The 12,691-nt window shown below is 41.8% G+C and overlaps 1 protein-coding gene across 2 annotated transcripts in view; it reads left to right on the top strand.

Moving 5' to 3' along the window:
• AZI2 (5-azacytidine induced 2) overlaps window positions 1-12,691 on the top strand; it is a 107,869-nt gene that overhangs the window by 43,827 nt on the left and 51,351 nt on the right. For both annotated transcript variants that reach the window (XM_077491455.1, XM_077491454.1), the window contains one exon: window positions 1,022-1,164. In XM_077491455.1, coding sequence (XP_077347581.1) covers window positions 1,022-1,164 — 143 coding nt within the window. The remainder of the gene's footprint in view (window positions 1-1,021; window positions 1,165-12,691) is intronic.

Here is a 12,691-nt window from a genome sequence, read left to right as displayed (position 1 = left end):
AATGAGTTTGGAAAGTCTATAAAAATGCTTAAATAGTGCATTCGATTTTAACTAAAGCCATTAGATTTTATTAGACTAAATACGGCTAAAACTAAAATGGCATTTTAGTCAGAAGACCAAGACCAAATTGAAATTTGACACCAAAACTAACAGTGGTGGTAGGGAGCATTGTTCTGTTAAAAGAGGCCACTACCATCAGGGACTACCATTTACATGAAGGTATGTACTTGGTCAACAACAAAGTTTAAGTGAGAGCTATGTGTTTAAATAACATGAATTACAGGAACCAAGGTTTCCCAGCAGAACATTGAACAAAGCATCACTGCCTCTGCTGGATTACCTTCTTCCCATAGTGCATCCTGGTGCCATCTCTTCCCCAGGTAAGTGACGCACACGCACCCGACCATCCACATGATGTAAAATAAAACTTGATTAATTAGACCAGGCCGCCTTCTTTCATTATTCCGTGGTCCAGTTCGGATGCTCATGTGCCCATTGTAGGCACTTTTGGCTGTGGACAAAGGTCAGCATGGTCTGCCACTATGCAGCCCTATATGCAACAAACTATGTTGCCCATTTTTTCTGCTTTCAGCACATCAATTTCAGGGATGGTATTTTTATTTGCTGCCTAATATATCCCATCTATTTTCACATGCCATTGTAACAAGGTATTCAATGTTGTTTATGTAACTTGTCGCTGGTTATAAAGTTATGGCTGATCAGTGTATAAAATTGCATGTAAATACATGGAGTTACAGAAGGATTTGTTTTTTTTTTTTTGTTTTTTTTTATTCTAAAGGGGTTATTGGCTATTTTAGATACAAATGGTGTTTAGCATTTCTTCTGTGAGTCTGAAGTAAGCCCAAAAGCTCTGGGTAGTTTGAAACTGGCAGGAGAGGTTTGCTAATTGCTGTCTTTTTATGTCTAAATTGAATTAGCAAAACACGACACCGATGTATTCATTGCTTAGCAGAAGAGCTCTGTTCAGGATGGATTAACATTTCTCTTCTTTTTTTTACAGTGATGAAAAGCTTAAGCAAAACTCCTAATGACTGGGAGATGGACAAACTGAACCGCGAGTTGAAAATCCGGTCAGTGGAGCAAGAACTTAAATTGCTTCAGGAAGAATGCGGACGCCTCCGAGCGGAACTTCAAAGGACAAAGGTAATTGTCCATGTTGAGAAGTGTGCAGTGAAAGCTCGATGTGCATAAAGCCATCAAGAGTTTATTGTGATCTCCGCTCTAGGCAGACGCTTTTTATAGAGGAATCAATTTCACTTCTCACAATTAGTTTCAGCAAATCTTTTACTTGTAAGACTATACATATGGATTGGAATACAAAGCTTAGTGACTGTAAGAGGTTAGATTAACTGCTAGGAAACCGGATAATAGTGAGGACTAGGAAGAAATATCTTTGGATTTGTATTTTGGGAAAATGGATCAGTCTATATTTATTGAAGTGTTCAGACATATGAATCAGAGCTGCTTTTCTCAGCCAGGGTTCCTCCAGCGGTTGCTTGGGATTCCTTGACAAATGGGCAGTTTCTGCCTCTCTGATAAGAAACCACTGACATCTTTTTAGCTTTCTGTAAATGAAGGATTCTTCCTACAGACCATCACATACATGTGCTGTGAGCTGTACATTTAGACCCCTTTCACACCATAGCGTGGGCGGTAAAGCGCCGCTATTTTTAGCGGCGTTTTACCGCTGGATTTGCGGTGCATTTCGGCTGCTAGCGGGGCGCTTTTACCGAGAAAGGGTTAAAACCGCTGGCAATACGCCGGGCGTTTTGCCGGCAGTATTACAGCGCTGCCCCATTGATTTCAATGGGGAGCAGCGGTGGAGGAGCAGTAAACACACCGCTCCTTCACTGCTCCAAAGAAGCTGCTGGCAGGACTTTTCCCTGACCTCCTGCAAGTGCACCGCTGTAGGGCTTTCACACTACAGACAATGGTGCAGCTTTTTTAGGGCAGATTGCTATCTATTTCTAACGCTATAGCGCCTGCAAAACGCCCTGGTGTGAAAGGGGTCATAGTAATCATTAGTAGGAGTTTTCAGAGACCAGAATAATATTTTATGGGTTCCTCCACTTTAAAAAGGTTGAAAAAGCCTGATCTAGGGATACTTTATGGCAGGATCCTCTGATGTGGCCTGCAAACTCAAACCGGGAAGCGCATGCCATGCGCCTAAATGGAGGGTCAGCAATATCAACTGATTGTCGACCAGCCACCCCACAGCATAAGAGTGCATAAAGCTGGTGCTGGCAGCGGAGGAAGCAGGCGGCCACTGATGGAGCAAGAACTGCATAAGCCATTGCCTCCTCTGTAGCGCCGGCTGCTGTCCCAGAGGGAGTTATACCAAGTGCACTTCACCTGGGACTTTTCTAGCCTGGAGAGCGATGCCAGCAGAAGCTGGAAGAGGAAAAGGTCAGTGTATGAAACATCACATACACTGCACTTTTGCAATGAGGATAATAGCATTTGTATAAAAGGCTGCTTTTCACACTGATCCGCAAGTGCAGCGCAGTGCACCTCTAGCTTAGCTGCACTGAGCCATAGACTTCTATTATATCCTATGGGGTGTGGTGCACTTCTTAAAGCGCACCCAAACTCCTGAATGCAGGAGTTTGTTTGTGCTTTCATAAAGTCCACCACAACCCCAAGATGTAATAGAATTCTATGGCTCTGTGCAGCTAACCTAAAGGAAAGCCACAGGTGTACTGTGATCCACTTGCAGTGCAGATAAACCCCAGCACACTAGTGTGAAAGCAGCCTTATATGGGGCTCTGGACTTATTTACATTTGCCGTTTGGGGGGGGGGGGGGGGGCATAAAACCCCATAGTTCATTGTGGCCCACAACCGGTCACAAAGTCACTTAAAGCGGAGTTACATAGTTACATAGTTAGGCAGGTTGAAAAAAGACACAAGTCCATCCAGTTCAACCTTAAAAACAAATAAATAAAATAAAAAATAATCGTACAATCCAAATACCCAATTTTATGCCCACAATTGATCCACCCATTTAACAGTCAGCAGCTACAAAAAGTGTAGCTGCTGACTTTTAATAAACAGACACTTGCCTGTCCCACGGTCCAGCTATGCGGCCGCCAAAGCCTCGCTCCTCTCCCCTCTCCTTCACGGTGGCGGCATTGTAAGTGTGGGCTCCCAGCTGTGACAGCTTGCGGCTTCACAGCCAGGCACACACTGCACATGCACTGTCTTGAATGGCTGGGCAATGTTCTGGGACCTGTGACGTGTTCCAGAAGATTGCAGGGAATCAGGAAAGGGGGGGGGGGGGGGGAGTTGTGAACTTCTGCACGGTGCCAGGAGAGGATGTCAGAGCTGGGTACCTTTCAAAAACCGGTAACTACGCCCCCCCCCCCCCCCAAAAAAAGACATGCCAAATATGGCATGTCAGGGGGTCATGAGTGCTTAAAGCAGATGTTCCATTTTTGGGTGGAACTCCGCATTAAGTGGCCCTCACACTTTTTAAAAGATCGAGCACTCCTGCTTAATGGGAAGGTCAGCTGTACAATAATTCAGTGTTAGGCCTCATTCACATGAAAATACTGCAGCATACACCTGTGGAGGGTTTTGTTTGTCAGCCGTGCAGGGGCAAAGCCCCAAATGTGCACAGCTTGCGATCAGGTCCGTGCACCTGCATGGATGTCAGATTGGGAACAGCAGCTGTGTCCCAATTAACATGAATGGGGCTGCCTGCACAGAGAGATGCGCAGAACACTTGTGCATCTCCATGCAGGCAAACCTAGCCTTCACATGGTGTACGCTGTAGTACGTCAAAGTGAATGAGGCCTAAACCACTGGTGGGTACACATGTCAGAAGAAAAGTGTGGTACAAATCATAAGCCCGCAACCAAAACCTCCTGGTCTCCACCAACCGTCTTTGGGCAGACTATCTCCCCAAAGACCAAAGCGAAGAGTCTCGGGGTTATTTTAGACGCACAAATGTCAATGGATGCGCAAATAGGAGCAGTAGTCAGTCGATCTCACCATCTGCTGCGCATGCTTCGCAGACTCATCCCTTTTATCCCAAAGAATGACAAAGCAGTGGTAGTTGGAACAATCATTAATTCACGACTGGACTACGCAAACTCGCTTTACATAGGATTACCACAATATCAACTTGCGCGATTACAACTGATCCAAAACACGGCGGCAAGGCTGATAACAGGAAAAAAACCCTGGGAATCCATTTCTCCTTCACTGAGGAGCTTACATTGGCTAACCGTAAAAAATCGGATCACGTTCAAGACCCTTTGCCTCACCCACAAATGCATGCATAGAGAAGCTCCGCAATACCTAATGGAGAAAATAAATCATTACACACCAAACCGCAGTCTTCGATCAGCCAACAAAAACCTCCTCCTCGTGCCCAAAGCCCGGTATAAATCCAAGGGGGATCGGAGATTCGCTGTCCAAGGGCCTCGGCTATGGAATGCTCTACCAATAAACATCCGCCTGGAAGAAAATCACCTGGCTTTTAGGAAAAAACTCAAGACCTTCCTCTTTTAGCAGATGATCAAAGCTCGCCACAGCGCCTAGAGGCGATTCAGTTCGCATTGTGCGCTATATAAGTATTTCATTCATTCATTCATTCATACAGTAGCTGCCATTCTTGACCTTTATTGATGACAAAATGGAGCAGGGTCTGTGCTGCGCGGAACAATTAGGTTAGTCTCTTAAAACTAAATAAGCTTTATGATTGCACCTTGAATAAAATCCAGGAAGGTGAGGAAAAAGTGCAAAACCAAACGTTTTTGGAGCCCTTTTTTTTTTTTTAAATCATACAATGTAGAGAACAACAAGCCAACACATTTTGCGTATTATAAAACGCCCCCTTTGTTGGTGCTGTTATTTCCATCAATATCTCACTGTTTACGGAGGAGACGTGGTAGTAAATTAGAACATGAACATTATGTGTAACCATAACCTACTCTTCTACTGGGCCCACAGCTTATGCTGGATCTGGAAGAGATTGTAGCCTGACCATACTCTAGCTCAGCATTTCTCAATCGTTTTATTTTATTTGCGGCACCCTTTAAAAGTATGCAGAATCTCAAGGCACCTCAGGACTAAAATGTAAAAATGTAAATGCCATTTATGAATGGGAAATCTGAGCCTGGGAGAATGCACACAACCACCTTGATTCTAAAAGTAAAAATGAAAAATAAATAAATAAACATGTTATACTTACCTGTTCCGTGTAATGGTTTTGGACAGAGCAGCCCCGATCCTCCTCTCTTCAGGTCCCCCGCCCCCAGCACTCCTGCTCCCCCCTGCCAAGTGCCCCCATAGCAAGCCTCTTGCTATGGGGGGACTCGTGCATGCTCGTTCTCGAGCCGGCTCACACAGAACGTGACTGGACCCTGCCCCCTACTCCCTCCTCACTGGCTGGGATTGACAACAGCAGAAGCAAGTGGCTCCCACTGCTGCCTCTCTCTCCAATGGGGAGAGGGAAAGCTTCTGCTCTTGTGCACATCGTTGGATCAAGATCAGGCTCATGTAAGTATAAGGGGGGGGGGGGTGCTGGGGGAAGGAGCTGCTTTCAGAAGGTTTTTTTTACCTTAATTCTGAGAATGCATGAAGTTAAAAAACTTTGTACCTTTAGAACAACTTTACCTAAATTAACTTCATGTTGATAGCCTACCTTCATGTTGGAGGTCCCCCATTACATTAGAGCCCCTCCTTCACATCAGAGTCCCCCCCTTCATGACAGAGGTCCCCTTACATGTAAGCCCTTGTACACACGGTCAGATATTCTGACAACCAAATCCGTTGGATTTTGTCCGACGGATTTTGTCCGAAACTGTTGCATACACACGGTTGGACAAAGTTGTCGGAAAATCTGATTGTACATAACGTGATGACGTTATTTCGTTACCACGGGACTACGTTCAGGCTAGTAGCCAATAGCTTTGGTCTAGGAATTTGATCTGAGCATGCGTGGCACTTTGTCGGAGTAGGCTACACATGATCGGAGTATGTCCGATCGGAGCATTTTGTCTGAAAATTTTACGGACAAGTTGGAAAACTTGGTCCGTCGGATACTCAGACGGAAACAGTCCGATGGAGACCACACACAGTCGGATTATCCGACAAAACGGTCCGATAGGACACATTCCGTCGGAATCTCCGACCGTGTGTACAAGGGCTTAGAGTACCCTTATCACAATAAAATCTCCCAATTACATCAGAGGTCCCGTATCACAAGGACAGAGTCCCTCCTTCATGTTAGTCTCCCCATCACATCAGAGTCCCCTGTCACTTCTGTTTTCCCTGTTGTAACACAGAGTCCTCCCATCCATCTTTGATCAATGGAAAACTGGGCCTTGTGCTGGAGGCACCCCAGGGGAACTTCAGAGGGCACCATAGGGTGCCATGGCACCCTGGTTGAGAAATACTGCTCTATCACAGACTGGTCACTGTCATTTGCTTTTGTAGGAAATTCGTCCACAGCAATAAGTGAATTAGTTTGGGGTGGAATTGACATAGAGACAGGGTAAAAGTTCATCCGCTGGTGCAGGATAATCATAATGCAGGAAATGGATATCAGTAATATTTAACTAGAATTTTTCTAAAATTTGTTTAAATGTCTCTTTTTTTTAATTTGTAAATGTACAATTTCTATAGTGTCCACTAGATGGCACCAAATCTATCCATATAGATAAAATAAATAGTGTTCTTCTTTTTCTTGGGTTTAATGTAGCATGTATAGATAGTATGTCAGTATATATGATAGATTCATTCTTTTATTTATTTTTTTTCCTATTTTTTCACTTATCCTTACCTCCTCGTTTTTTTTTTTTTTTTGTTTTTTTGGTCCAAAACTCTTGAAGCATGTTGAGAATTTAGTACGATATTTAAAAAAAATAGTTTCCTTCTCATTCAGACGTTAAATGTAATTTTATTTCTGATTATTGCAAATATAGGGATAAGATGAGAAGTAACTCCAAGTCTGAAATAGGCTCTTTCTGTTTTTATTTTTAATGCGCAACTCTAGCCAGATCATCAGTGATCTAATTATTAGCATAGTGGTATGAGATGTGCATTAGGATAGTTCTATCTGTATTCTGCTCTGTTCACATGTCACTTTGCTTTCAGAGCTACATGAACTGGGTGATCAGAGATACCAGAGATACCACATATCCCGAACGAGGATGTTTCTGCCTAGATAAAAAGTTCTATGGGCTTGCAGCTGAAGATAAGCCCTGTGTTTTCTGCAGTTAAAGCTCATTTTCAGATTGGCTGTTTTGCATGTGTACTCGTGCCTTAAAGTGTTTGTTAACCCCCCAAAAAAAAAAAAATCCTGGTCCCTTAAAGCAGATTACACAGCACAGTGCTTGTGCTGTGTAATCTGCCACCCTCTAAACTGTAACCCCCCCCAAATCTGCTCTTTCCTGTATGGCATTTCTAAATAGACCATGAAAACCAGGGCTTCTCCTCCCTGATCACCGTGGTCAAAGTGTGTCCCTTCGTCATACGCTGTCCTCTCTACTCTCCTCTCTCCCACAATCACCCCCCTCCTTCCTGCCTCCTCCCCCTCCCCTGCTATTAGTAAAATTTAAAATTGCCAGCCCCTCCTATGATATCCTGGCAGAGCACACTGCATTATTCTTCTATAAAAACTAGCGCTGTAAATACCATTTTAGAGCTGTCTTCAGGCCGGTCACGTGACTCTCGGCCGGTTTCCAGGACCACTGCAGGAGAGGCTGAGCAGCCACGTGATCTCCCCGGGTGACGTCAGAGCGAGATCACGGCCCCTCCTGTGGAAGCCATCCATCGAATGTATACAGCGGCCGCGAGTCATGTGACCGGCCTGAAGATCATTGTAAATCGGTGTTTACAGCGTTCATTTTTTTAAAAGACTACTGCAGTGTGCTCTGCCAGGCTCTAATAGAGGGTCTGGCAGTGTTTGTATTCTATGGCTTAACAAACACTCTAAAGCTGAACTCCAGGAGAACCAGCTAAAGCGGCAGCTGAAACATTTTATAGGCGCTACAAAGAATTTTTTAATTGTGCTTTAGCCAGTCTTGTGATCCATAGGAAATAGAGCTGCACGAATCTGGATAAAATGAGATTCACAATTTTTTTGCTTAGAATTAAGATCCCGATTCTCAAGGTAACATCATTTTTCACATTATTCAAACAAATTGGGCTAATTTTACTGTTTAGTTTTTTTTTTTCTTGTTTTTTTTTTTTTATGTATTGAAGTGTATTTTTTCCAAAAATATTGCTTTTGAAAGACCTCTGCGCAAATACAGTGTGACATAAAATATTGCAGCGACTGCCATTTTATTCTCTATGGTCTCTGCTAAAAAAATATATGTTTGGGGATAAGTAATTATCCCCAAGCTAAGTAATTTTCTAGCAAATATCATGGATTTTAACCTGTACGCGTCAGGAAAAGGCTTAGTCTTTAAGTGGTTAAACTGACCGAAGTTCATCCCTTTGATCTAGGGGCCTCCAAACTATGGCTCTTTTTATTTAACTATTTTTATGTAAAAACAAATAAAAAAAGGTGTGCGTGTGTGTTTATGCATATATGTATGTATATTAGAGATGCACAATTATTTGTTAAAAAATTGCGATCTCAATTCACCCCCCCCCATGATCTTAATTCAGCATTTACACAGTTCTCTGCCCAGATCTGTAAAAAAAAAAAAAAGAATAAAAAAAAAAGCAGCTGGCAAAGTTTATAACAATGTTGTTCGGCGTTAAGAGATAAAAAGGAACATTGTATAATTTTGGTTCTTTTAAATCACAAGGATGAACTTCAGTCTTCAAATTAGGTCAGTTTAACCACTTAAAGCGGAACTTCAGTCATTTTTTCATCTTTCCATCTGTTAAAGAGGAACTGCAGTCTGCTCACATAATTTGTAATAAAAACATCTTTGTTATTCTGAAGCTTCCCTCCAACCACTTTGCATATTATTTTATATATCCTGTGATTCTGTAAAGTGATTGGAGGGAAGCTTCAGAATGGCAAAGATGTTTTTAATACAAATTATGAGTAGACTGTAGTTCCTCTTTAACCGCTTCCCAACCGCCTCACGCAGATATACTGTGGCAGAAGGGCACTTACAGGCAGATTAACGTACCTGTACGTGGCTCTTTAAGAGGCAGTGCGCGCGCTGGGAGCTCCATGACCGCGATCGTGGGTCCTGCAGGCTCGATGTCCACGGGCGTACCCGCGATCGTCTCACAGTGAGGAAGAATAGGGAGATGCTGTGTTGCGCTTCCTGAGATACCAAGAAGAAAATATAAAACTCATAAAGTAAATAGAGACTAACAATTCTCCTCAGAGTGTGAATAAAAAATAAGTGCGATAGTGCTTAATACTTAAAACCCTCTAAAGTTGCATTCAAATAAACATCTGATATATAATGTGCTTGTGCATCATTCCAGTGTCTAAAAATAAGCGAAGATGTGTCTAAGGCTATAAAGTGCATATAATTAATTAATATTAATATAGAAAAAAGGTGAAGTGACGTTCGTACCGTCCACCGATCTGTTTAGCTGTGTGCGCCTGCCTATTTGCTCAAGTTTGTGAGTAGTTTTATCTTTACAAATAAATCGCTTGTTTTAAATTACTACACCATGGAGGATATCTCTCACTTGTTATTTTGAGCATTGCTTGTCGGCCAAAACTGCAAGGAAGAGCGGCACTGTCAAGAAGTCCCAGGCACAGCCTATCTGACCCCCCGGAATTCCCCCTGCAAATTTATTGTCTTGCTGTATACCTTGCAGCTGTGAGGTAATTATTTAGGAACACCAGCACTGACACGGGACACCGTTTGGAGGAGAGTTATTTTTGCACATTGCACTTTATGTTTAATTGTGAAATCACACTCTAAAGTTGCACGATTGGACTGTGTATGGGACACTTTATCGAGATCCACATTTTTGCTGCTATTTTGCTGCTACTCCGTTTTCTTTTGTATCAAGGAATATAATATTACTTCTCTCCGTTTTTTTACACGTTTTAGATCATCGTTTTTTAAAGTATCCATAGAATCTTTTTTAGATCATTTTATCACATTGATTTATTGGTACATATTTGTTTGTAGTTTAATCACAGATGCTTCATCTTTTTTCTATATTGCAATATTAATTAATTATATGCACTTTATAGCCTTAGACACATCTTCGCTTATTTTTAGACACTGGAATGATGCACAAGCACATTATATATCAGATGTTTATTTGAATGCAACTTTATAAGTTTTAAGTATTAAGCACTATCGCACTTATTTTTTATTCACACTCTGAGGAGAATTGTTAGTCTCTATTTACTTTATGAGTTTTATATTTTCTTCTTGGTATCTCACGAAGCGCAACACACCCCCTTCCCCCTTTTTTTCTATTTTCAATTGAGAGTTCACTCAAAAAGTGTCTGCCGCTCCGATCAGAACATACTTCTTACTTCTTTTCCAAAATTATTCTTTTTGCCATAGAGCGCAGGAGCCCCTCTACATACATATAATAGGGAGATGCTAATGTAAACAAACATCTCCATGTTCTGCCTAGTGACACTGATCACAGCTCCCTGCAATTGGGAGCAGTGATCATTGACGTTTCACACACAGCCCCTCCACAGTTAGAATCACTCCCTAGGACACCCTTAACCCCTACAGCGCCGCCTAGTGGTTAACACCTTCACTGCAGTGACATTTTTACAGTAATTAATGCAATTTTTTAGCAATGATCGCTTTATTCATGCCAGTGGTCCCAAAAATGTGTCAAAATTGTCCAATGTGTCCGCCATAATGTCACGGTCATGATAAAAATCGCTGATCACTGCCATTACTAGTAGAAAAAAAAAATTATCAATAAAAATGCCATAAAACTATCTCCTATTTTGTAGACTCTAAGCCCTTGTACACACGGTCGGAGATTCCGTCGGAATGTCTTCGATCGGAGCGTTTTGTCGGATATTCCGACTGTGTGTGGTCTGCATCGGACTGTTTCCGTCGGAATATCCGTCGGACCAACTTTTCCAACTTGCCGGAAATATTTTCCGACAAAATGCTCCGATCGGACATACTCCGATCATGTGTAGAGAATTCCGATCGGACAAAGTGCCACGCATGCTCAGATCAAATTCCAACACCAAAGCTATTGGCTACTAGCGTGAACATAGTCCCGTCGTTACGAAATAACGCCATCACGTTGGATTTTCCGACAACTTTGTCCGACCGTGTGTATACAACAGTTTCGGACAAAATCCGACGGATTTGGTTGTCGGAATCTCTGACCGTGTGTACAAGGGCTAACTTTTGCGCAAACCAATCAATAAGCGCTTATTGCGTTGTTTTTTTTTATTTTTTATTTGTTTACCAAAAATATGTAGAAGAATACGTATCGGCCTAAACTGAGGAAAAAAATGCTTTTATATATATTTTTTGGGGATATTTATTATAGCAAAAAGTGTTTTTTTTTTTCAAAATTGTTGCTATTTTTTGTTTATAGTAAAAAAAATAAAAACCGCAGAGGTGATCAAATACCACCAAAAGAAAGCTCTAATTGTGGGAAAAAAAAGACGTAAATTTTGATTGGGAGCCACGTCCGCAATTGTCAGTTAAAACTACGCAGTGGCGAATCGCAAAAAGTGCTCTGGTCAGGAGGGGGGTAAATTCTTCCGCAGCTGAATTGGTTAAAGACTAAGCCTTTTTCTGACACTTGTTGCTAAAAAAAGTTAAAATTTGTATTTTTTTTTTTTTTTTTTTTTAGAAAATTACTTGGAACCCTCAAACATTAAATAAATAAATATAAATATTTAGCAGAGACCCTGAAGAATAAAATGTTGGTCGTTGCGATATTTTGTCACACTGTATTTGCGCAGCAGTCTTTCAAATGCATTTGGGGAAAAAAATACACTTCATTGAACTAAAAAATGAACAGAAGAGTTAGCCCAATTTTTTTCATATAATGTAAAAGATGATGTTACGCTGAGAATTGTGATCTTTATTCTAAAGCAAAAAAAAAATAATGATTCTCATTTTATCCAGAATTGTGCTGCTCTGATGTGTGTGTGTGTGTGTGTGTGTGTGTGTGTGTGTGTGTGTGTGTGTTATATATATAATATATATTACACATACAGTGTCTCACAAAAGTGAGTACGCCCCTCACATTTTAGTAAATATTTAATTTCAAGTGACAACACTGGAGAAATTACACTTTGCTACAATGTAAAGTAGTGAGTGTGCAGCTTGTATAACAGTGTAAATTTTCTGTCCCCTCAAAATAATTCAACACACAGCCATTAATGTCTAAACTGCTGGCAACAAAAGCGAGTACACCCCTAAGAGAAAATGTCCAAATTGGGCCCATTAGGCATTTTCCCTCCCTAGTGTCATGTGACTTGTTAATGTTACAAGGCCCCAGGTGTGAATGGGGAGCAGGTGTATTAAATTTGGTGTTATCGCTCTCGCTCTCTTATACTGGTCACTGGAAGTTCAACATGGCACCTCATTGCAAAGAACTATTGTTGCTCTACATAAAGATGGCCTAGGCTATAAGAAGATTGCCAAGATCCTGAAACTGAGCTGCAGCACGGTGGCCAAGACCATACAGAGGTTTAACAGGACAGGTTCCACTCAGAACAGGCCTCACCATGGTTGACCAAAGAAGTCAGACAATACGCCACACACTGCATCATATTGGTCGGCA

Source organism: Lithobates pipiens, unplaced genomic scaffold, assembly GCF_037356315.1.
Source record: "Lithobates pipiens isolate NorthernLeopardFrog02 unplaced genomic scaffold, aLitPip1_a1.2 Scaffold_19, whole genome shotgun sequence".
Taxonomy (NCBI): Eukaryota; Metazoa; Chordata; class Amphibia; order Anura; family Ranidae; genus Lithobates; species Lithobates pipiens.
The sequence above is the reverse complement of the archived record's forward strand: the minus strand, read 5'-3'. Positions and strand labels throughout refer to the sequence as shown.